The following is a 22,374-nucleotide window of genomic DNA, read 5'->3' as shown; positions in this document are numbered from 1 at the left end:
ATTCCTCAGCACCACATAAGCAAAAAGAAAAAAGCCGGAAGTGAGGCTGTGGCTCAAATGGTAGAGCGTTAGCCTTGAGCTGAAGAGCTGAGGGACAGCGCTCAGGCCCAGAGTTCAGGCCCCACGACCGGATCAAAAAAAAAAAAAGAAATGCTGGGGACAATTTCAAGTCATTAGCTCATTAGCAAAAAGAAGCTCAGGGACAGAGTCCAGGCCCTGAGTTCAAGCTCCAGGACCAGCACTAAAAAATGTTCAGAAGCTAGATTATGGAGACAGATGATAGTAAATTTACTAATTGTCACTGAAACACATTCTTAAAATGGTTGAATTTTATAGCATGAAAATAATGCTTCAATAAAGCTGTCTTAAAAAATTCATATAACAAGGGGGAAGGTATCATGACCTTAAAAATAGAATGTCTACAGCTGGGCGCCGGTGGCTTACGCCTGTACTCCTAGCTACTCAGGAGGCTAAGATCTGAGGATAGAAGTTCAAAACTAGCCCAGGCAGGAAAGTCTGTGAGACACTTATCTCCAATTAACTACCAGAAAACTGGAAGTGGTGCTATGGCTCAAGTGGTGGAGCACTAGCCTTGAGCTGAAGAGCTGAGGGACAGTGTTCAGGCCCAGAGTTCAAGCCCCACGACTGACAAAAAACGAAAAAACAGACTGTCTGATTTTCAGTATGGAAAACTCTTCCCTCTCCTTTCAGAATTCTCGCTGACTGCTTCAAATTTGCAATACTAAATTAGACAAAAATGCACATACATGGAACTGTTTTGATAGTATGAGTTAATAATAATCAGTCTGTTTCTTGATGAAAAGTCCATGTTAAAACTTTCCTCCCTCAGATCACAACCCTACAATATGGGGCTCCCAATACCCAAGATATACTCATTAAATGGGGAACTCCTACCTTATCTTCTACGATTGTCAGCCATATGCCACCCTTCTCCTCCACCCACAAGAGCCTGTATGTTAAAGTTATAGGTTCCCAGTTAAAAACATCAGCTGGATTGCTTCAGGTTTACCTTAAGCAGAGCACGGGCAATCGCAATCCTCTGTTTCTGTCCCCCTGACAAAAATAAAATTAAAAAAAAAGCTTAACAAAAATACTCTGGGATAGGCTCTACTAATACTCAGGAGAGGCTTTTCTGATAAGATACAATAATTTAAAGACAGCTTCTTTTAGCTAGTGAGGGATTATGAATGGCAGAGGAGAAATATTACATTTTTAACCAATAATCTCAAAATTAATAATTATTATCATAGCTAACATTTACTGAGATTTCTTATATGCCAAGCATTTTGTAAATGTGTTTGTGTTTGGGGGAAATTGAACCTAGGTCCTTGTACACGCTGGGCAAGGACTACTACTGAGTGAGTAAGCCTGACCATAAATGCACATGCTACGTTTTTCAGTCTTTCAAAAAAAATGCCTTAAGGCAGACCCTATAACTCCCATTTTACAGATGGAACACTGAGGTCCAAGGGCAGCACGTCTAGATTACCTAGCTAGTGAGTAGCACAGCATGTCCCTGAAACAATGTGAAAAATTACACATCTGGCATAAGTTGTATGCCTCCTCTTTTTTTTTTGGTTGGTCATGGGGCTTGAACTCTGGGCCTGGGTGCTGTCCCTCAGCTCTTCAGCTCAAGGCTAGTGCTCTACCACTTGAGTCACAGTGCCACTTCCAGTTTTCTGAGTGGTTTATCAGAGATAAGAGTCTCACTGGACTTTACTGCCCGGGCTGACTTTGAATCTGGATCCTCAGATCTCAGCCTCCTGAGTAACTAGGATTACAGGCGTGAGCCACTGGTGCTCGGCTGTGTGCCTCCTCTTAACAGAATGTCCAGATGAAGGTAACAAGGAACCTGAAGAGACTGCAAGGTTTTGGCACAGCACTCGAAGTGTGGGAGCCCAGGGCTCTAGGAAAGGCTAGGGTATGCATTTCCAATGCTTCCTGTGGCCACTTTGGTCCCCAATCCTTCCTCTCCCACGGTGCCTACTCTCCAGCCTGGGAGTACTCCAACACATACACACACACACACACGCACGCACGCACGCACACACGAAGCTGGTGGCCACCCAAATCCCCTCCTCTTTTTACCTCAACTTCCACTCACAAGAGAATGAGTGGGGAGTGTGGAGACACAGACCTGTGGCCTGCAAGTCTACTCTTTATTTCCATTCTCCCTCCAGAGACTCTAAGCCAGGTGCACGTGGAATTGTCCAAGGCTCACACCTCCTGACCTGGAAGTCCAATCTCACTTTTGGTGAGAAGAGCATTTTTGTTTGCTTGTGGAATATTGCTACAGCACCTGGTGGGCAGCACACCCCCAGATGTTCAGTGAACTCTGCCCTCACACAGGCACCATCACGAGGGAGGTGCAAAGAAGCCTTTCTCCCAAACTTGCAGCATGGGGTCAGAGTGCAAAGAGGCACCTGTCCATCTTGTCTGATCTGTCTCTCTATAATTCTCTAGAGTTTCTGGAGGTGAGAAAAATGCTTGCTGTTTCTGGATACTGCTTAGAGGCAGTTTTAGGTAGAAAGTAAACAGGTGTTGTCCACATTACAGGAGATTTCAGAAAGTGATGAAGTTACTTTTCCATGCTGGATGAAAACCGTATCCACAGGGAATGGTGGATTTTGGAAATGTGTGGAGAGCTCCCTGGAATAAAGCTCTCCAGGGACAAGAGTTCACCTCACAAAAATAGGCAAAATAAAACAGAACATACCCGAGAGGAGGATGCCCTTCTCCCCGACCACAGTGTGGAAGCCCTGGGGGAAGCTCCGGATGAAGGAGGCGGCGTTGGCCACTTCCGCCACCCTCTCCACCTGCTGGGCTGTGACAGAGGAAGGGCTAGCCGCACCATAGGCGATGTTCTCAGCAATGGAGCAGGAAAACAATACCGGTTCCTACAAGGTGGAGATAAAACAAGCTTGTCACAAATTCCAGGGCAGATTTCGAGCAATCATGGTAAATGCAGACCTTGGACTAAGAATGACTGCCACCCTCCCAAGGGAAGGGGCTCTTTGCTGGGCTGTGTCCTCCTTTATCAGCTTACCCAAGAGAGGTCTAAACATTGTTAATTTACTATGACTAGGGCTGATCTGGCCATCTCCATTCCTCACCATGCCTGGGAGAAGGAGACATCACAGAAGAACCCTGAAGGGATTGGCCCAGGTTAAGAGTGTCAAACAGCTCTCAGCTCTTTCCTTCTCAGCTTTTTCGCAGCTCTCTCTCTTTTTCTCTCTTTTTCCCAGCTCTCTCTTTCCCAGTTCTCTCTCTCTCTCTTTCCCAGCTCTCTCTCTCCCAGGTCTTTCCCAGCCACGTGGAGGGCCAACATGGCCTGGTGCCAGCCAGAACGATGAATAAACCTACCCCTTACCTAAAAACAACAACAACAAAAAAAAAAAAAAAACGTGTCAAACACCTGGGCCCTCCTTTAGGCTCCCAAACCCTGAGGGCTCAAGTCCAGCTACCTGCCTTCCACCAAGAATCTGCTTCCAGCTACTACTCTGAGACACACACAAGTCAGGTGGGACCGTGAAATTCCGAAAGGAAGCAAACAGCACCCACTTGCTGATGTTAGCCAGCTCCTTTCACTGCACTCACGTATAAGGGAATACCTATCAGAGAAAGGCCCGAAGCAGGTGGATACACTGTGTCTGCTGAGCCTACCATATGATAACAAACCTGGCTGTGACCAAGCTTCCCTGTCCCACATGGGATTGAGAACAGCCTCATCAAAAGGATAGCTGGGAACCGGTGGCTCACTCTTATAATCCTAGCTACTCAGGAGGTTGAGATCTGAGAACCAGAGTTTGAAGCCAGCTTGGGCAGAACAAATCCTTAAGACCTTTAATCTCCAGTCTCCAAGCCAGAAATGGAGGTGTGACTCAAATGATAAAGTGCAAGCCTTGAACATAAATATTAAGGAAGATATCCCTGGCCCTGAGTTCAAGCCCCAGTATCAGCACATACACACGGGGATGGGGGGCGGAGGGAAGGGGGAGAGAGAGGAGAGAGTGAGTTATTTTCCATTGCAGTAAGGTTCTGCTTTAGAATCTGCAACTTCCCTGCCAGGTGCCCTAGCTCCCAAGAGACATTTGCTTGCAATACCTTAGGCCACCATGCAGGATAATAGCTGTGGCTGGTGCTGGACATGGGATCAGAGAAGGGCCATGGAGATTGATTTTCTTTGCATCTACTCAACTATCTGTGTTGCAAAGAAATACCAGTTCCACTCTGGAGAAAAAGCCAGTGGTTTAGCTGGTAATATGCTGAGCATCAGAAAACAGAAAAAAACTTTTATGTGAGAAGAGTTTAACACATCTGATAAACTTCATCCTTCTCTATAGAAAAGTGTGGGGATCAAGAGAAAAAAATAGGGCTGGTAGCTTGGCTGGAGTGGCAGAGCATCTGCCTAGCAAGTACATAGCTCTGAATTAAAACCAAACAAGCAAATGAAAGTAGGCTAAAGGGAGGGTGAGGTGAGAGGGAATCCTCTCTGGTTACCTGGCTTACTGTCCCAATCTTGGATCTCAGCCAGACTGGGTTTAGTTGGCGGATGTCATAGCCATCGAGACTGACTGACCCTGTGGAGGGAAGCAGAGGTCACTCACTGTCTGGGCCAGTGACTCAAGAAACTCAGAAAGGCTGAGGGAGACAATTCCACATGCTTGGTTTCAAAGATTGAAAATATTATCAGGGCTGGGGATATGGCTCAGTGGTAAAGTGCCTGCCTAGCATTAACTATTTCTACAACAGTTAAGTGGTTCCAGGATAAAAGCACAATGTTTTTCCAGGCTCCCACAGCAAGCACGTGGACAGAGAGCAACACTCCAGTCCAGTCAGCTGTGCTATACAAGGAATGCTCCACAGCACACAGGCACCTTCTCTGGGCTGCTGGGCACTGGTAGGCAATGTGGGGCACTGCTGGGTGCCCTGGTCACAGCTAGGCAGTGCTGGGCACTCTGGTCACAGCCTTGCCACCTTCCTACCAGCAGGGAATGCCTATGGAGGAGCTGTGAACATGGAGAAGTAGCCGAGTTCTATACTTGAAGTGGCAGGATTCAAACCGTAAAAAGCTCCCTAAAATTTGAGGCAAGCTGTGTCCTTAAGAGTCAATCACACACCAAGCACCACCAGTGGCTCATGCCTGTGATCCTAGCTACTAAGAGGCTGAGATAGGAGGATTCCAGTTCAAAGCCAGCCCAGGCAGGAGAGTCCATGAGACACTCTCCAATTAACCACCAAAAAGCCAGAAGTAGAGCTGTGGCTCAAGAAGTAGAGGGCTAACTTTGAACAAAAAGCTTAGGGACAGGGGCTGGGAAGGTGGCTCAGTGGTAGAGCATGCTTGCTTTGCATGCATGAGGCCCTGGGTTCGATTCCTCAGCACAACATAAGCAGAAAAAAAATAAAAGCCGGAAGTGGTGCTGTGGCTCAAGTGGTAGCTTAAGAGCTGTAGGACAGCGCCCAGGCCCAGAGTTCAGGCCCCAGGACCGGACCCAAAAGAAAAAAAAACGAACTAAAAAAAATATATCTGCCGGCGCTGGTGGCTCACGCCTGTAATCCTAGCTACTCAGGAGGCTGAGATCTGAGGATCGCAGTTCAAAGCCAGCCCGGGCAGGAGAGACCGTGAGACTCCTATCTCCAATAAACCACCAGAAAACTGGAAGTGGCGCTGTAGCTCAAGTGGTAGAGCGCTCGCCTTGAGCTGAAGAGCTGAGGGACAGCGCCCAGGCCCAGAGTTCAAGCCCCACGACCGACAAAAAAAAAAAAAAAAGCTTAGGGACAGCTCCCAGGCCCTGAGTTCAAGACCACACACACACACACACACACACACACGCGCACACACAGAGTCTTCCACACACACACACGCACACACAGAGTCTTCAGGCCCTGAGTTCAAGACCACACACACACACATACAGAGCCTTCAGGTCCTGAGTTCAAGACAACACACACACACTCACACACAGAGCCTTCAGGCCCTGAGTTCAAGACAACACACACACACACACAGTCTTCCTGGGCAGTAGCCGTTGGCACTGGCAGGTCCCTGCAACTTGAGGCCTCTCTAGACAGGCAGGTCAGTTCAGGAGCACCTCTGCCCATGGGATGCTGAGCCCCTTACCAGAAACAGGGTCATACAGCCGCAGCAAAAGTGAGACGACTGTGGATTTGCCGGAACCGCTGGAGCCGACCAGTGCCGTCACAGAGCCTGCTGGGATGGAGAGGCTGAAGTCTTGAAACACAGGCACCTCCGGGCGAGCCGGATAGGCGAAGTGTACGTTCTTAAACTCCAATGCACCCTGGAAGCTCTTCTCACTTAGAGTGGTCCCCTCTGAGGTACAGGAAATAAACCACACAAGGCAGAAGTCACAGAGTGCCCCCGCTTCCTGGGAGCAGGGAGAACCCTGACAGAGGGGGCGTTGTACGGCACCCCAGGAGCAGGCAAGGGCCGACCCTCCATCTGCCTTGTGCAGAGCACACTGTGTGCAGTCCTGTTTGATCTTCCAACCCTGACCTCAGCACTGGAACTTCACTGCAAGCCACAGGCCATGGGCTACTCCAGCGGGGAGTTAGGGTCTGCCACAGGGCAGCCTGGCGGCACCCCAGGAGCCTTTCCTGGTGTCATTTCTCTCAAGTAGCTGCTGATCAGGATGATCTTATCTACACCAAAAAAACATTTTGGAAGCACAGTGATGGACTGGGGAGCACTGTATGACAGCCATGAGGCCAGAGGTCTGCTGTGCCCTGGTGCAAACTTGCTCTGGACCATGGAAGACATGCCTGTCTTCTTGCGGGGCTCCGTGCACTGATTTCTGTCATGCGGGAGAACGTGGGCCTCTGAGGGCTGCCAAACTGAGGAGCGCTGAGCTATGAGAGTGCTGCAGCCCCGACCCACCACCTGTCACCAGCCAGGAGGTGACAGGCCGCTCAGTGTCAGCATCTCCGCACTGCCCCGAGAGCCTTGTCTATAGTAGATTCTCTCCTTCCACACCAAATGCCTTGTCTATAGTAGATTCTCTCCTTCTACACCGAGAGCCTTGTCTATAGTAGATTCTCTCCTTCCACACCGAGAACCTTGTCTATAGTACATTCTTGCCTTCCACACCGTCCCTTACAGATGTAAATCACTAAGGAAGATCTGTCTGGATGTGCCTCCCATTTGTGCCCTGTCCCATTCTTGCTTCTGTCCTGCCCTGGCTGGTAACCACTGGCTAAAGGGGCCTTAACAGCAAAGATGTGGTCAGCACCATGCTTCCACAACGTGGGCCTACAGTAAGTAGCATCCCAGTAGCCATCACAGCTTACCTTTTTTTCACAGGCAACCTGCTTCTTCCTCTACAATGTGCATGAACCACATTTGTATAGCTGGTCCCTTCAGAGGCAGGACAGGTGCTGGTCTGACTCTCGAAAGCTAGCATTCAATCCCAGGAAAGAACATTCCTATCTGAGACTCACCATTGAAAGGGAGCTGTGGCTGTCTCTCTAGCAGTTCCCAGAGCCTCCCGCCGGCGCCCAGACCTTTCATCAGCTCAGAGTAAAAAGAGCTCAGACCTGAGGATGAGAAGACTTGGCATCTATCAACAAAACCAGGAAAGACCACTGATTGTCCTCCCCCCACCAGGAGTGAAGACAGCAATGTGTTTTCAATGCGAAAATCTGCTCCTTTCTGGAAGGAGTTGAGGCAGATGCCCAGGAATTGATACTTGCTTTTCCTTCTGTCTTATACTCTCACATTTCCCTCTTACGCCCAGTTTTCCTTTAGCTTCTCCTCCCAGTGGTGTAGATTTCTAATTTATGAAAGATACAGTTAGCTGAGCAGCAGTGAATGAGTTGGATACCACAGACGAAGTCCACCATGAAAAACACAGTGTTGTGAGATGTAAGCTTATCATAATAGGGATACAAATATTTCAATGCTGTGGTTCTTTCCTTGCTGAGGCAGCAGCTCAGATGTGCTCAAGATTCAACTCTGCCTGTCATCCTCCTTCCCGCCATGCCTGTGAGTGAGAAGCTTTTGTGAAGACCCCAAATCAACCTCATTAAGGAGACTGATGACATTAGGTGAGCAGACAGCCCTCTGTAGAGTTACTGGGAGGGCAAACCTGTACTGCAGTCTGCAGTTGTGCAGGGGTTAGGGCCAATAGCTAAGAGTCCTAGACTGAGGACGTCCTCAGAGAGAACTTCAAATTCAAGAAATGAACAAATACAAAGTCGGCTCTTAAAAAAAGAGAGAGGTTATGCCAATCTCATTTAGTTACTGTTGAATCATGATTTAATAAATGACTCAATACTGTAAGTGCAATGATCTGTATGAAGTATGAGAACTTACATTGAAACATCTGCCCTCAGGTGGGAAGGTGGATGGGAAGGGCGAAGGAGTGGGAATATGAAGTACTTCATATGCATATGTGAAAAAGAAAAGGAGATCTGTTGAAACTGCTTTAAGAAGGGAGAAATTAGGGAGAGGAGGAGTGAATTGATAGGATTACATGCATGAATGCCAATGTCAGAATGTCACAAATGAAATCCTTGGACAACCAATATAGGCTAATAAAAAACCTTTAAAAAGCTATCCAACTGGGCTGGGAAGATAGCTCACTGGTAGAGCGCTTGCCTTGCATGTATAAGGCCCTGGGTTCGATTCCTCAGTACCACATAAGCAGAAAAAAAAAAGAGCTGGAAGTAGCACTGTGGCTCAAGTGGTAGAGTGCTAGCCTTGAGCTGAAGAGCTGAGGGACAGCGCCCAGGTCCAGAGTTCAGGCCCGATGACTGGACCCCCCCCCACAAAAAAAAAAAAGCTATCCAACTATCCTTTTTATGACACATGGACAATAATGCAAGGTATACAATTAAATTCCTCACCTATGTGACTGATATAAGCCAAAAATTATGCAAAATATAAAAAAGATTTACACTGTCCTCATGCCTGGATGAGTGGCGTCCTTCCTGAGGGAAGATGCTGCAGTGTAAGTTCTCATACTCACATGGACCTTTATATTTATAGTCTAAGGCATTAGTTTAGTTGAATTTAAAATGCACCAAGTACAAAACAGACCCATAGGGTTGGAGATGTAGCTCAACAGTCAAACACTTGTTAGTACATACAAGCCTTGGCTTCTATCCCTAGGCACATGTGCGCTGAGCACACCCATAAACACACCCCACCAGCACCACCTCCAACAACAAAAAAGATCCACACGAAAGTAGGGTGCCAGTGGCTCACATCTGTAATCCTAGCTATTCAAAAGGCTGATATCTGAGGACTGTGGTTGGAAGTCAGCCTAGGCAGGAAAATCTGTGAGACTTTTATCTCCAATGAACTACCTAAAAGGCTGGAAGTGGAGCTGTGGCTCCAGTGGTGGAGTGCTAGCCTTGGGCAAAAAGGCTCAGGGACAGTACCCAGTCCTGAGTTCAAGCCTCAGGACCCTCACACACACAAAAAGGCTTTAAAGAAAAGGAAGCAATTCTGTTCCATAGACTTCACAATTTATAAATATTTGTATTGCTCATTTGAGTACGACTTCATATGAAAGAAATTTTATTCTCCAGTGACTTGCTAATAATGATACCATCACCACCACAGGACTGAGTCTGTGACCACCTTGCTCAACCCTTCCCCCTACTCCCTCCTCCTCCCCTTCTACCCCCTCCTCCTCAATCTGCACATCAGGTGAAAGAAATGTAGTTTCTAAGTAACACTGAGTTGCAAGAGGGCTGGGCGCTGTCCATGAGCTTTTCTGCTCAAAGGTAGCACTCTACCTCTTGAACCACAACTCCACTTCTAACTTTTTCCATGCTTAATTGGAGATAAGAGTTTCATGGACTTTCTTGCCCAGACTGGCTTTAAACTATGATCTTCAGATCTCAACCTCCCAAATAGCTAGGATTACAGGTATGAGTCACTGGTGCCTGTAATCTTTTTTTTTTTTTAAGCCCAGCACAACTATGTAAGAAACATTTGTTCAGTTGAAAACCTGATTTTTAATATGCATCCCAACCCAACTTAAATTATATATACCTCCAATGCTTAATCCAACCCAGAAAGCATACATTAGGAAGGAAGAGAGTTCACCCACTGTCATGTGGGCGGTGTCCATCAGCAGACCTCCCTTGTACAGGACCGCCAGCACAATCAGGTTCCCGGAGAGGCCGGCCTGTTGGGTGAAGGAAACACGGGAGTCAGGTGCAACTAGAGACTTGTCAGGTGCAAATGCATGAGTGAGGCCTCTGGCTTCCTTTGCTCGATATTAAAGTTCATATGCATGTTAAAAAAGTTTTGAAATATTTGTAACAGCGAAGGAAGTAACCTCATATCATGGAAATCTAGCTACTCAGGCACTCAGAGCCTATTTTACCCAATCCATTCAGCCTGCAAAGGAAAAAAATTAAAGTTCTTCTCTACTGAGAGGAAATGGACAAGAGCCTGCTGTGTTCACTTGTAGTGGAGTGTTCTCTACGCTGAGGCCGGCAGCCTGCCTCAGCGCCCTGCTTGTCTCTGGCCAGTGCCTTCCCCAGGCTGCTGTCAGTAATGGGAATGACTTAGTCACCTCTGAGGCTCTTTCCAGTTCGGACACGCTGTGAACTTGTCTGTAGGGCCATTTTCTATTCAGGGTCCTAGTTGAATACCTTGTGACCAATTTCTGAGATTTCTTTTGTTTGTTAAAATGCCAGTCCTGGAGCTTGAACTCAGGACCCAGATGCTTTCCCTGAGCTTTTTTGTTCAAGGATAAAGCTCTACTACTTGGCCACAATTCCATTTCTGGCTTTTTGAAGGTACACTGGAGATACAAGTCTTAGGTACTTTACTGCCCAGGCTGTCTTTGAACCATGATACCCAGATCTCAGTCTCTTGAGTAGCTAGGGTTATAAGTATGAGGCAACAGTGCCTAGCTGGTATTTCCTTTTGGAAAAGTACTAAAGTTGCCTACTCTTCTACAGGTTTTGTCAAGTTGGCTTGTATCAGGAGGCCTGTCCAACACCTGATGCTGCCTCAGCCTCTGAGGTCCATGTAGGGCTGAGAATCTGCATGGCTGTCCTGCAGCAGGATTGCTGAGAGCCATGTGGCTGTCCTGCAGCAGGAGAGCCAAGAGCCCCGAGGCTGTTCTGCAGCAGAGCCGAGAGCCACATGGCTGTCCTGCAGCAGAGCTGAGAGCCGCATGGCTGTCCTGCAGCAGAGCCGAGAGCCATGTGACTGTCCTGCAGCAGAGCTGAGAGCCATGTGACTGTCCTGCAGCAGAAGCTCACAGAGCTTCCCAGCCCCTCCCTAAAGACCAGTGCCTGCACTTAGCACATACTGCTTTCCCCCTAATCACACATACTTTTCCATTTCTCCTCACAACCATACTACTTATACCATCAAGAATTATCCACTTACTGCTCCAAAGAAGCCAGCCCGAGCAAAGGCCTCCTTCCTTGCTAGCTGTAGCACATGGTCTACTCCACCAGCATACTTGTCTACTTCTGTCGTCTCCTTCCCAAATGCCCGGACAGTTCTTACATTTCCAATGCGTTCCTCAGCTAGCTTGAGGAGGGCAAACACACAGAAGAAGGGGATCACACTTCAATCCACAAGCAAAATTAAAATCTGACTACCATTTAATGCACATCTATGGAAAACTCATAAAACAACTAAATCAGAAGACGGCTACAAAGCAGAATACACCAAAAATTCTATTAACACACACACACACAAATATATATGTAAGTATGCACACGTAGAAGAGATAATGACAGCTTGTAGGCAGAGATGATGATGGGGACAAACATAATAGGTTATAGATATAGACAGAGAATAGATATAAGCAGTTATAGGAGACAGATGACAGAAAGGTGGGTAGATATAAATGATACAGGTGATAGGTGAGTAGGTACAGAGGAATAGATTTAAATAATAATTGATGACAATAGATATAGATGGTAGATACGGATGGTAGATGATGATGACAACAGGTAGGTAGATATAATAAGTGGCAGATAAGATAGGCAAGTAGGCAGACAGGCAGAAGGGCAGACAGATAGATGTGTAGACATGAACAGGGCAACAGAGGTAGAAATGTTTATACAAGGGCTAGGGGCATGGCTCAAGTGGCAAAACACCTGTCTAGCAAGTACAAGGCCTTAAGTTCAAACCCCAGTACTACTAAAAATAAAACAAAGACAAAACAAGAGAAATGTTTATGCAGAGAAAAACAGATCATGGTTTTGTCTTTTTTTTTTAAATAATATTTTCACTTTTTGTGTGTGTGTTTGAAATGAGGTCTAACTCGCTGTGCTGTCCAGATTGGTCTAGAACTCTGTGCTCAGTGGGTCCTCCTGCCTCAGCCTCCTGAGTAGCTGTGATTACAGATGTGCTCAGCTTACTTGCACATTTTTTAGTGATGCACAAATATAGTTTTTGCAACATAAAAATGATACCTTCAGTTTTTATTCCATTTATTTTTTGCTGGTTGTTGGGCTTGAACTCAGGGCCTGGGCAATGTCCCTGATCTCTTTTGCTCAGGGCTAGTGCTCTACCACTTAAGAGCCATGGTGCCACTTCAACCTTTAGTTTGTAAAAAGATAGAATTGAATGGTACCACAAAGCTACCTTTATATATGTATCAATGAAGGAGATGGTTGTCTGGAAACCATTTCCAAGCCACTTTCGCTTGTCCTACCAGGGGCAGCAGGAAGTTGGTGCAGCTCTGGGGAGAGGGGACCCACTCTAGTGAGAACTGGTCTCAGAGGTGAAGTACGTCCTGTCTGGACCATGGACTCTAACATGAAGAAAGAAGGCACTGTTGTGGTTTGTTTTCTGGCTCTGGGATTTGAAAGGAAGGCAACGTTTCAGCAGCCACACATCCCACTTCTGCCCTGTGGCTTTGCCCTGCGCAGGAGGAACATGTTCAGAAAGGCCATTACCTGTGTAGCTTGAGCCAGCGAGTCCTGTGTGGCTTTGGACAGCTTCCGTAGATATCGTCCATAAATCACGGCCAGGATGGACATCGGAGGCACCACACTCAGAACAAAGGTGGCCAGACTAGGTGAGACAAAAAACTGCCCCCAAAAAACAGTCAAGAGTGTCATGTGGAGAGGCACACCATTCTTTTTTTTTTTGTCTGTCATGGGGCCTGAACTTTGGGCCTGGGCGCTGACCCTCAGCCCTTCAGCTCAAGGCTAGCGCTCTACCACTTGAGCCACAGCACCACTTCTGGCTTTTTCTGCTTTTGTGATACTGAAGAATCGAACCTAGGGCCTCTTGCATGTGAGGCAAGCACTTGACCACTGAGCCACCTTCCCAGCCCGAGGCACACCATTCCTACCACCCATGGGCGAGCTGGGAGGCAACTCCAAGCTGCATACCTCCTGTTTGGGCACAACTTTTCAGATCAGCTGTGATCTTCTTAAAGCCTCAAAAATATGTAGCATACTATAGAGAAACAGCACAGCAATGAGCTGCTGAAGACAAGATGGAAATGACTCACCCTCAGATCAACCTTACATTGCCAGACCACATTGTTCAACAGCATAGGATGAAGGACAAGTATCCAGGGGAGAGCCCTTCTGGGCCATGCTGGCCAGACCATGCTAGGGATTCTAAACTCAAGTCTGGAGCACTCATGTACCTATGACCGGAGCAACATGTCCCACACCAAAAGGACTGACTCTAAGGAGCCATCAAGGCCACCTCAGAGGGCAGCCCAGAGACACTCTGGAAGGACAGAGCTTGTGGGTCTGTCCTGTTCAGAACTTCTAACAACTGCTATGATTTCACACAAGAACCAGCTTCAAGAAGTATCAGAGAGGAATTCTGTCAACTTGGCAATTGTTTTAAGTGGTACTAGGAATTCTTCAGCATGTTAAAATAACCACTAGTACAAAAGCACTGCAGCCTGCAGTGAAAACTGATGAATGGATAAACCCAATATTTATCTCTCCTTCCTTCCTTCCCTCCCTCTTTCACTTCCTCCCTCCTTTTTTTTTTTTTTGCCAATTCCTGGCTTTGAACTCAGGGACTTGCTCTACCAGAGTTTTCTCTCAAGGCCAGCATTTTACCACTTGAACCACAACCCCACTTTTGGCTTTAGGCTAGTTAACTGGAGATAAGTGTCTCATGGACTTTTCTTCCAGGGGTTGGCTTTGAATCAGATCTTAGGCTCCTGAGTAGCTAGGATTCCAGGCATAAGCCATCAGTTCCCAGCTTCTTTTTGACTTTTTCTTTCTTGGTGTTGGAGATTGAACCCAGAACTTTATGCATGCTAGGCAAGTGCTCTACCACTGAGCTACAAATAATCTGAGTGCCAGCACAAAGCAAGTACTGTCCAGGCACTTGAGAAACAACTGTTGGTCCATGATTCATGAGTCAGATAATACACAAGGAAAAGAGAGAACAACTTCAGGTTGACCTAGTCTCATAGGCCTCTCCACCAAGGGGAAAGAGCAAATGAAAAGAGGCCTGGAGGCAGGAAACTGCTGGGCCCTTCCCAGGAGCAGCAGCTGTGACTGGGGATGAGCCACAGTGAGGATGTTCTCTAGGGCACCGCAATTACCCCCTGGGAGAGGCCATGTGATGTGTACTGTACATTAGGGCAGGCAGTCCCAAGAACCACCCCTGGTCACGGTGAGCTTCCTCCGGCGGCCCTGGCCCTCTACTCTGCCTCTAGGCTAGATGAAGAACCTGGTTACTAATGCCCCATCCTAGACTGGAATGAAGCATCTGCAACAACAAAAACAGGTCTTCATGAGTAAGAAGGGAAGGAGGAACGCAGTGCCCATGAACTGCCAGTGTAGTTCATGGGGTATGGGCAGAATTAGGTTCTTGTGATGTCAGGCCCAGGCTACAGGGAACCAAAGCTACCTTCAGTTCCTCCTAGATCGAGGTGCCTACCTCAGTGATGGCAGTGGCCATGGAGGCTGCGAGTACAGACAGCTCTTAAAGAAATAGCTAAGGGTGAATAAAGTGAAGGTGGGCCATGGACTGTAGGGTATCCCCACAAAGAGAAACAACAGAACATTCTCTTCACTACCCATACTACTACAAAGCAAGATGCCTGCCAGCCTCCTAAAAGCCAAGAAAAGCCCAGAACGGCCTTGGATTTCTGCTCTTTGAGCTCCCTGCCTGTGGTACCTGGCTCTGGTAACCCCAGCTGGCCATAATGGGGCCCTGCAAACCAGACATATTAGTACATACTGAATTATCACTCACTGCTATGAGAAGTTCTTCTAGGGTAGGCTTTTCCTGACATTTACACCTGTTCATATTGGGAAAAAAGAGTTCAGAGAAAGCCTTCCAGAGGTTTCTTTCCTTCCTAGCTAGGAAAATGAGATTTCAAAGCTGCCTTCCATCCCTAGCAGAGAGACTCACCAGGCCCTTCTGCCCCAGGCTTTTGCTGCACAAGGCCCCAGCTTTCTTACTCATGAAAAGGTTACAGGAGATGCAGCCCACCAGTGTAAAACTACACTGAAATGTGTGTGTGAGGGGGGGGTCTGATAGAGAAGCTGAATTTTTACTTACTTTTGATTACTTTAAATTTAAAAACCAATTTTTCACTCATTTACTGGCCAACTTAACTCTGCCTGAAAACTTGGGTATAGCAAACTGTTTCACAGTTGTAAACTTTAGCAAATCAAGAATTTCTAATGAAATTGTGCATCCAGCCTGAGATGTCTACAAGTATAAAATATACACCAGGCTTTGAAATCACAATATGAAGAGGGCACTAGAGAATGTTGCTCTAGTAATTTTTTTAATTGGAGTCTCACTATGTGGCCCGCACTGGTCTTAAGGCCACTGTTTTCCTCCCTCAGCCTCTGTAGTACAACACCAAATCTGGTTCATTACTCATTTTAATCAATTGCATGCTGAAATATTTTGCATACCCTGGGTCAAATAAAATATACAAATTAACCCTGTCTGCTTCCTTTTACTTTTTGAATATGAACAGTGAAGACTAGATTGCATTCCCAGCTTTTACATTTTGAATATGAACAGTGAAGGTTAGATTGCATTCCCAGCTTTTACTTTTTGAATATGAACAGTGAAGACTAGATTGCATTCCCAGCTTTTACTTTTTGAATATGAACAGTGAAGACTAGATTGCATTCCCAGCTTTTACTTTTTGAATATGAACAGTGAAGACTAGATTGCATTCCCAGCTTTTACTTTTTGAATATGAACAGTGAAGACTAGATTGCATTCCCAGCTTGTGCTATTGCCACAGAGAAGACACTGAGCCACTTGGTAGAGGGAGGAAGACCATGGTGGCTCAGACACCCCACCCCACCCGCCTTGCAGGAGCATAGCCTGCACAAGGAGGAGATGGGATCTCTGTTCCTCTGTCCCACTGCGAGACACCCACAGGGCTCCTCTATCTGACTTGACGCTTCTTCTTTTGTTTTCTTTCCTCTCCCTCCTTCTCTCTTTGATGGTACTGAGGTCTGAACTCAGAGGGCCTTTGCTCCCAGGCAGGTTCTCTACCACTTGGGCCATGCCCCAAGTCTTTTTAGCTGTAGGTTGTTCCTTAGAGGTCTCATGTTTTTGAAGAGAGCCTTGGAACATGAACCTCCTATCTACATCTACTAGGGTAGTTAGGGTTACAGACATGAACAACCACACCTGGCGGGCTTGTTCTGCCTCTAGGGTGGTGGGGGCTGCAGCTGGAGCTCTCCAGGTCTGAACCAAGATGCTCTTGATGCCTAAACTCCCTGAGCCCACAATCCTCAGAAAGCCTGGGACCAAGCAAAGGCCATTATGGAAAGAAACAGGCCGGGAGGCCAGACAGGAAAGGCAAGCCTTATGCCCAGCCTCCAGAACTTACAGAAAGACAGAAATAGCTTGCCATGAGTCTTTCCACACTTCCAAGTCCTGGCCAAGGATTCCCAACCAGAAAGCATGGAGGAAGGAGGTAGACGTACCATCATGCCAATGCCAACCGAGGCCTGGGCCCCAGCCCTGAGCCCATCTGAGAGGTTTTCTGTCACGGAGCGCCCCAGCAGCGCGGTGTCTGAGGAGAGGCGGTTAATCAGTTCTCCTGTGCGCGTCTTGTCAAAGAAAGCAACCTCCTGCCTCAGAATGGAGGAGAAGAGCGACGTGCGAAGCCTGTTCACGATGCGCTGACCTGTGGAACACACAAGAGGGCTCCTGGTTCACTTCTGGGTGGACCCAGCGGGGCGGCCGCCCACCTACCAGCCACCTGGCCTGGGTGGAAGCCCCCGAGCGGCGTGCCTGCTGCTGGGGTCTCAGCGGTGGGATGGTGGCTGGCCCTGCATGCCAGCAGCCTCACCTCAGTCAGCACCGAGATACAGTTAACCAAGTTACAGACCATGGATGCCAAGGAGAAGAGATGTGGTAAAATGAACACATCAGGACTCAGAGACCTTTACAGAGTATGAGTTACCAAGAACTTTTACAACGTTACTTTCCAAGAGTTGCTTTATTCAATCCTGGCAGCCCTGTTCTGCACTGGCCCAGCCAGGTGAGCTCGGGCTGAGCGCCCTGGCCTCACTCCGCACCGAGAGGGCCACCTGCTGCTCACAGGCCTCTCCAGAGGGACAGACATTGCAGCCCACCCTTGCTGCACGGTACAGGCAGATGAACACATCCTTGTCGAAGCCCAGGACTCTAACCCATGGCTAGTGCCTGTGAAACCTCTTGTAAGGCAGATGTGGGGTCTTCTCCATGGGTTAACCCTATCTAAACAAAAGAATTGAGAAGTCTGAGCCAGGAAGGTAATCCATACCATCCGGCCAAACACTGGATGCCAAAAGAGAGGGAGATACCAGATCTTGAAGTAGTGAGGTGTGAGGTCCCCCAGTCCCCCGGGGGTCTCTGCATGTCTGAGGTGAGAGGTCCCCAGATCCCTGGGGGCCTCTGCATGTCTGAGGTGGCTTATCCCCCAAGAGACTGACCTGAAGACTGCATGAGGTAGACACGGACGGCATTGGCAGCAGCGCCACACAGAAACACGCCGGCAAGGCCCAGGCAGAGGCTGGTCAGGCTGCGGCCGTGGTCCACAGCGGGGTCGGTGTAGATGACATCGATGATCTTCCCAAGGAAGAAGGGGGCAGACATGGTGACCACACTGGACACAGCCAGAAACCCAACAGCAGCTGCAAGGGAGGGTACATGCTCACACTCGCAGCAGAGGGGAGGTAAGAGGGGTGTGTACTCACACTTGCAGCAGCGGGGAGGTGGCAGAGGTGTGTACTCACACTTGCAGCAGAGGGAAGGTAGGAGAGAAGGGTGTGTGCTCACTCACACTCGCAGCAGAGGGGAGGTGGGAGAGGGGTATATGTGCTCACACTTGCAGCAGAGGAGAGGTAGGAGAGAGGGTGTGTGCTCACACTGGCAGCAGAGGGGAGGTAGGAAAAAGGTGTGTGTGCTCATACTCGCAGCAGAGGGGAGGTAGGAGAGAGGGGTGTGTGCTCACACTTGCAGCAGAGGGGAGGTGTCAAGGAGGGGTGTATGCTCACTCACACTGGCAGCAGAGGGGAGGTGGAGAGAGGGGTGTGTGCTCACTCATACTCGCAGCAGAGGGGAGGTGCTTCAGTGGCCAAGGCTTTCTTCCTCCTGCCCTGGACCCTGCTAAGTGAAAGACCAGAGGGCTCCAGGCTGAGAAAAGGCAGGAGGGGGAGAGGAATCCATGAGACTCATCTCCAATGGACTGAAAAGTAGGAGGTAGAAGTGTAGCTCAGCTGGCCTTGAGTGAAAAAGCTCAGAGACAGCATCCAGGCCTGAGCTAGCCCCTCACATTTATTTAGTGCACATCTTGTTTCTTCCGTGTTCTGAAGTGCATTTTACCCTTGGTCAATTTCAACCACAACTGACAGCTCAGCAAGAGAGTGTTACGGTTTTCTGACACAGGATCTGTAGCCCATAGATACACGCATGGATATACTGGACTCCCTAGGGCGGCTCCCACTCCAGAGCCTTCTCCTCTCCATCCCTCAGGCCCTGGCTAAGCCTGGGGCCCCAGCAATCCAAGCACCTCCCCATCCATTCCTTGCTCTGTTTACATGAACTTTGTGAAAGCCACAAACTCTGAAAAATAGTGTAGAAAGACAGTAGCTTGCAAGAATGGCCAGCTCTCAGACCACACAACCCTTGATCGTAACTCAAGGGAGCTGCTTGCCTCTTGGGACCTCCTTGCTGCTAGTCACCTCTTCTTGTGCAAGGACAGTGTCCAGAGGCCCACTGCTCACAGAGAGGGCTACACCCAGGCCTCCTATCTGCCACGCACAGGGCAAGCCTCACCAAAGACCTCCTGTCAGGCAAGTGCACACCCTGCTCCTCCCAAGGTTCCTAGTGGCCAAAGTGATAAGAGGAAGAGTTATCCATGCAAAAGGGCTCCAGGTGTCTCTGCAGGCCAAGGATAAGCAGATAGTTGCAATCCAAGGAGCAGGGTCGGGTCAGCAGCAGGCCCTCCTGAGAGACATGCAAACCATGCCCACCTTGTTCTGCTGACATTTCAAACAACAGACTCTGGTCTTCAAGTTTCTGACATAAATTACTTCACATAAAAGTTTCCTTACCATACTGTTTGGGCTGCAGACCCAGCAAACTGCTGAAGTTGGGTGGAAATATTCAAATATATACCCACACTTTGGGAAAAGGACTTGTGGGTTCTCTAAAAATTAACAAACTACTGCTGAAATTTCTGGTCTTCTTTGTTTTTGGGAGTCTACTTAAAGACACAAAGAAAAACAGATGCTGCCACACAACGGCTGTGCAGCATTTCAGAGGCTGCCCAGTACCAAGTACTTCCCAGTGATTACAAAGTTGAAGCCTTGGGAGCTTAAGTGGTAGAGTGTTCCCAAGGCCCTGGGTTCAATCCCCAGTACCACAAAAGGTAAAATAAAAGTATGAAAATCTATATACTGTAGAATGTACAAATATGCCTCACTGGAGGGCACGGCTAGAGGTAGGAGCACCTGCCTAGCAAGCACAATTCTGGCTGAGTTCAAACTCCAGTACCACCAAAAAAGAATTTGCCTCACTTAAAATTTTTTAGAAACAATGACACCCATTTCCCCTAAATCCCTCATTCAGAGTGACTTTAAGGTTAGGCATAAATATGACTTCTGAGGAAAACTTAACTTTAGAAAGAATTTCTCAGCTAGGCACTGGTGGCTCACACCTGTAGTCCTAACTACTCAGGAGGCTGAGATCTGAAGATCATGGCTTCACGCCAGCCTGGACAGGAAAAACTTTATGAGACTCTTATCTCCAATAATCCACTAGAAAATCGGAAGTGGTGCTGTGGTTCTACACAAGCCTTGAGTGAAAAAGCCCAGGGTCAGTGCTCAGACCCTGAGTTCAAGCCCCATGACCACTTAAAACAAAAGGATTTCTCATCAGATGTCTTCAAAATAGAACATGTATTGGTTACCTTTTTAAAACTAAAAATCCTAGCACCTGGGAGGTAAGATGGCCTCAATCAAGTGTAAGGCCAGCTTATGCTACATTTTGGGGGGAAAAAATGTAAGAAAGAAATTAATGTACCAGCTTTAGGACTATTTTTCAGATAACTTGAGGGGTTGGTTGAAGGGCTAACCTTGAACTCAAGGCCTGGGTGCTGTACCTGAGCTCTTCTGCTCAAGGTGAGTTTTCTACCATGTTGAACCACAGCTCCACTTCCAGGTTTTGAGTGGTTAATTGGAGGTAAGAGTCTCACAGGGACTTTTCTGCCCAGGCTGGCCTTGAACTGAGATCCTCAGATTTCAGCCTCCTGAGTAGCTAGGATTACAGGTGTGAGCCTGGCTTATTTTTCAGATTTTATGCTCAATATTTCACCAGTACAGCCCAATATGGTTCTGACACTGAAAGCAGAGGTCTTAAGGCATTCTGTCTGGCAGGACATGTAGGGACAGGTAACAGGTCACAGGGACAAAGGTCATGGATAAGCAAGACCTGAAAACCACAACATCTTAGTTTCAAAAACAGAAAAATGGCTTTCCCCACAGACTTCTCCCATTCTGGGCATCTAGTGTTTAGATTGTATCTGAGCCTGGCAGAATGCCATCTACTCCTCTCCCTCAGGACTCCAGACTTTGCGACACACAGACAGACAGACAGACACACACACACACACACACACACGAACGAACGAGTCAGGACCAGGAATGAGATGCAGCTTGCCTCAGCATCCCATCTCAGAGTCTTTAAAGACAGCAGAGGAAAGGTTCCCCTTTTCCATCAAAATCTGCAACCACAATCCAATGGTTAAGGTTACTGACTCCCTTTACACCTCAATACACACCAGGGGTGAAGCTATCCTGCCACAGCAGTGGGCCATGGGCCCTGGGGTCCTCCTCTGCAGAGGAACTTGTCCCCAGGTCCTACCTCTCACTGGGAGGACGAGTTGTATGAGTGGGCTCTCTCACGTGGGAGTGGGACAGGACAACCTCCACAGGCCCTCTTTCAAAGTTTTCACTGGGATTTTGGGTTTTCTCTCCAGTTATGACTTCCTTGGTGTTCCTTCCCACGGTGGCCTCCCAGGGCGGGGAGGGTTCTGCTTGACTGCATAGCCACTTAGCAGAGTGCAGCCTATCTTCATGAAGATTCATAAGACTTTCAAAACTCTAGCTCTGGGTACTACTAGTCCTTACATTTAAGGCTGTGGGTTCAGATCACTGTGTGAAATACTGTCGACTACCAAATAAGCTTTCCTAACTCTAATTTTTAACTTTTGGTACCCATCCTAGGGCTTGAATTCGGGGCCTAAGCACTGTCTCTGAGCTTTTTTGCTCAGGGCTAACACTCTATACCACTTGAGCCACTGCTCCACTTTCCACTTTGGTTGGTTAATTGGAGATAAGAATCTCCAGGACTTTCCTGCCCAGGCTGGTTTTGAACCTCCACATCCTCAAATTTTAGCTGAGTAGCTAGGATTACAGACGTGAGCCACCGGGGCGTCGGCTGTGTGTTTGTTTGTTTGTTTTTTTTTTTGTAGTAGTATAAACCAGTAAAATGAAGAAGGTAGCATGCAGTGGTAGAAAACGACCTCGGGCAGGTTTGCTCGTGAAGTTGGGGCCAGGCCCAGACCCAGACCCCAGACCCAGATCCAGACCCCAGGCTTCAGACCCCAGAGCTGGGGCCAGGCCCAGACCCAGACCCCAGACCCAGATCCAGACCCCAGGCTTCAGACCCCAGAGCCCAGGCCCAGAGCCAGACCCCAGGCTCCAGATCCCAGAGCCCAGGCCCAGACCCCAGGCCCCAGCGCGGGCCCCTCCTCAGAGGTGCCGGAGCTCCTGCCCCGACGGCAGCCGTGCCCCGCGCGTCCTCGTTCACGGCTCCTACCTGACAGCCTTCCGCGCTCGGGACGCACCAGCCCCAGAAGCCTCCGGGCTTCCGAGCGCCGCCGCGAAGCGTCTGCG

At 48.2% G+C, this 22,374-nt stretch overlaps 1 protein-coding gene across 1 annotated transcript in view; it reads right to left on the bottom strand.

Annotated features, from left to right (window-relative positions):
- The window catches only part of Abcb10 (ATP-binding cassette, sub-family B (MDR/TAP), member 10), a 33,386-nt gene that overhangs the window by 3,056 nt on the left and 7,956 nt on the right, over positions 1-22,374 (bottom strand). Inside the window, exons 3-13 of the mRNA XM_013014577.1 lie at positions 22,298-22,369; positions 17,908-18,108; positions 16,915-17,117; positions 12,922-13,056; positions 11,396-11,542; positions 10,040-10,175; positions 7,477-7,572; positions 6,143-6,352; positions 4,522-4,601; positions 2,738-2,918; positions 1,031-1,074 (exon numbers count right to left, since the gene is read on the bottom strand). Coding sequence (XP_012870031.1) covers positions 1,031-1,074; positions 2,738-2,918; positions 4,522-4,601; positions 6,143-6,352; positions 7,477-7,572; positions 10,040-10,175; positions 11,396-11,542; positions 12,922-13,056; positions 16,915-17,117; positions 17,908-18,108; positions 22,298-22,369 — 1,505 coding nt within the window. The remainder of the gene's footprint in view (positions 1-1,030; positions 1,075-2,737; positions 2,919-4,521; positions 4,602-6,142; positions 6,353-7,476; positions 7,573-10,039; positions 10,176-11,395; positions 11,543-12,921; positions 13,057-16,914; positions 17,118-17,907; positions 18,109-22,297; positions 22,370-22,374) is intronic.

The sequence above is a fragment of the Dipodomys ordii genome, unplaced genomic scaffold (assembly GCF_000151885.1).
Source record: "Dipodomys ordii isolate 6190 unplaced genomic scaffold, Dord_2.0 Scaffold24, whole genome shotgun sequence".
In the NCBI taxonomy this organism is placed as follows: domain Eukaryota; kingdom Metazoa; phylum Chordata; class Mammalia; order Rodentia; family Heteromyidae; genus Dipodomys; species Dipodomys ordii.
The sequence above is the reverse complement of the archived record's forward strand: the minus strand, read 5'-3'. Positions and strand labels throughout refer to the sequence as shown.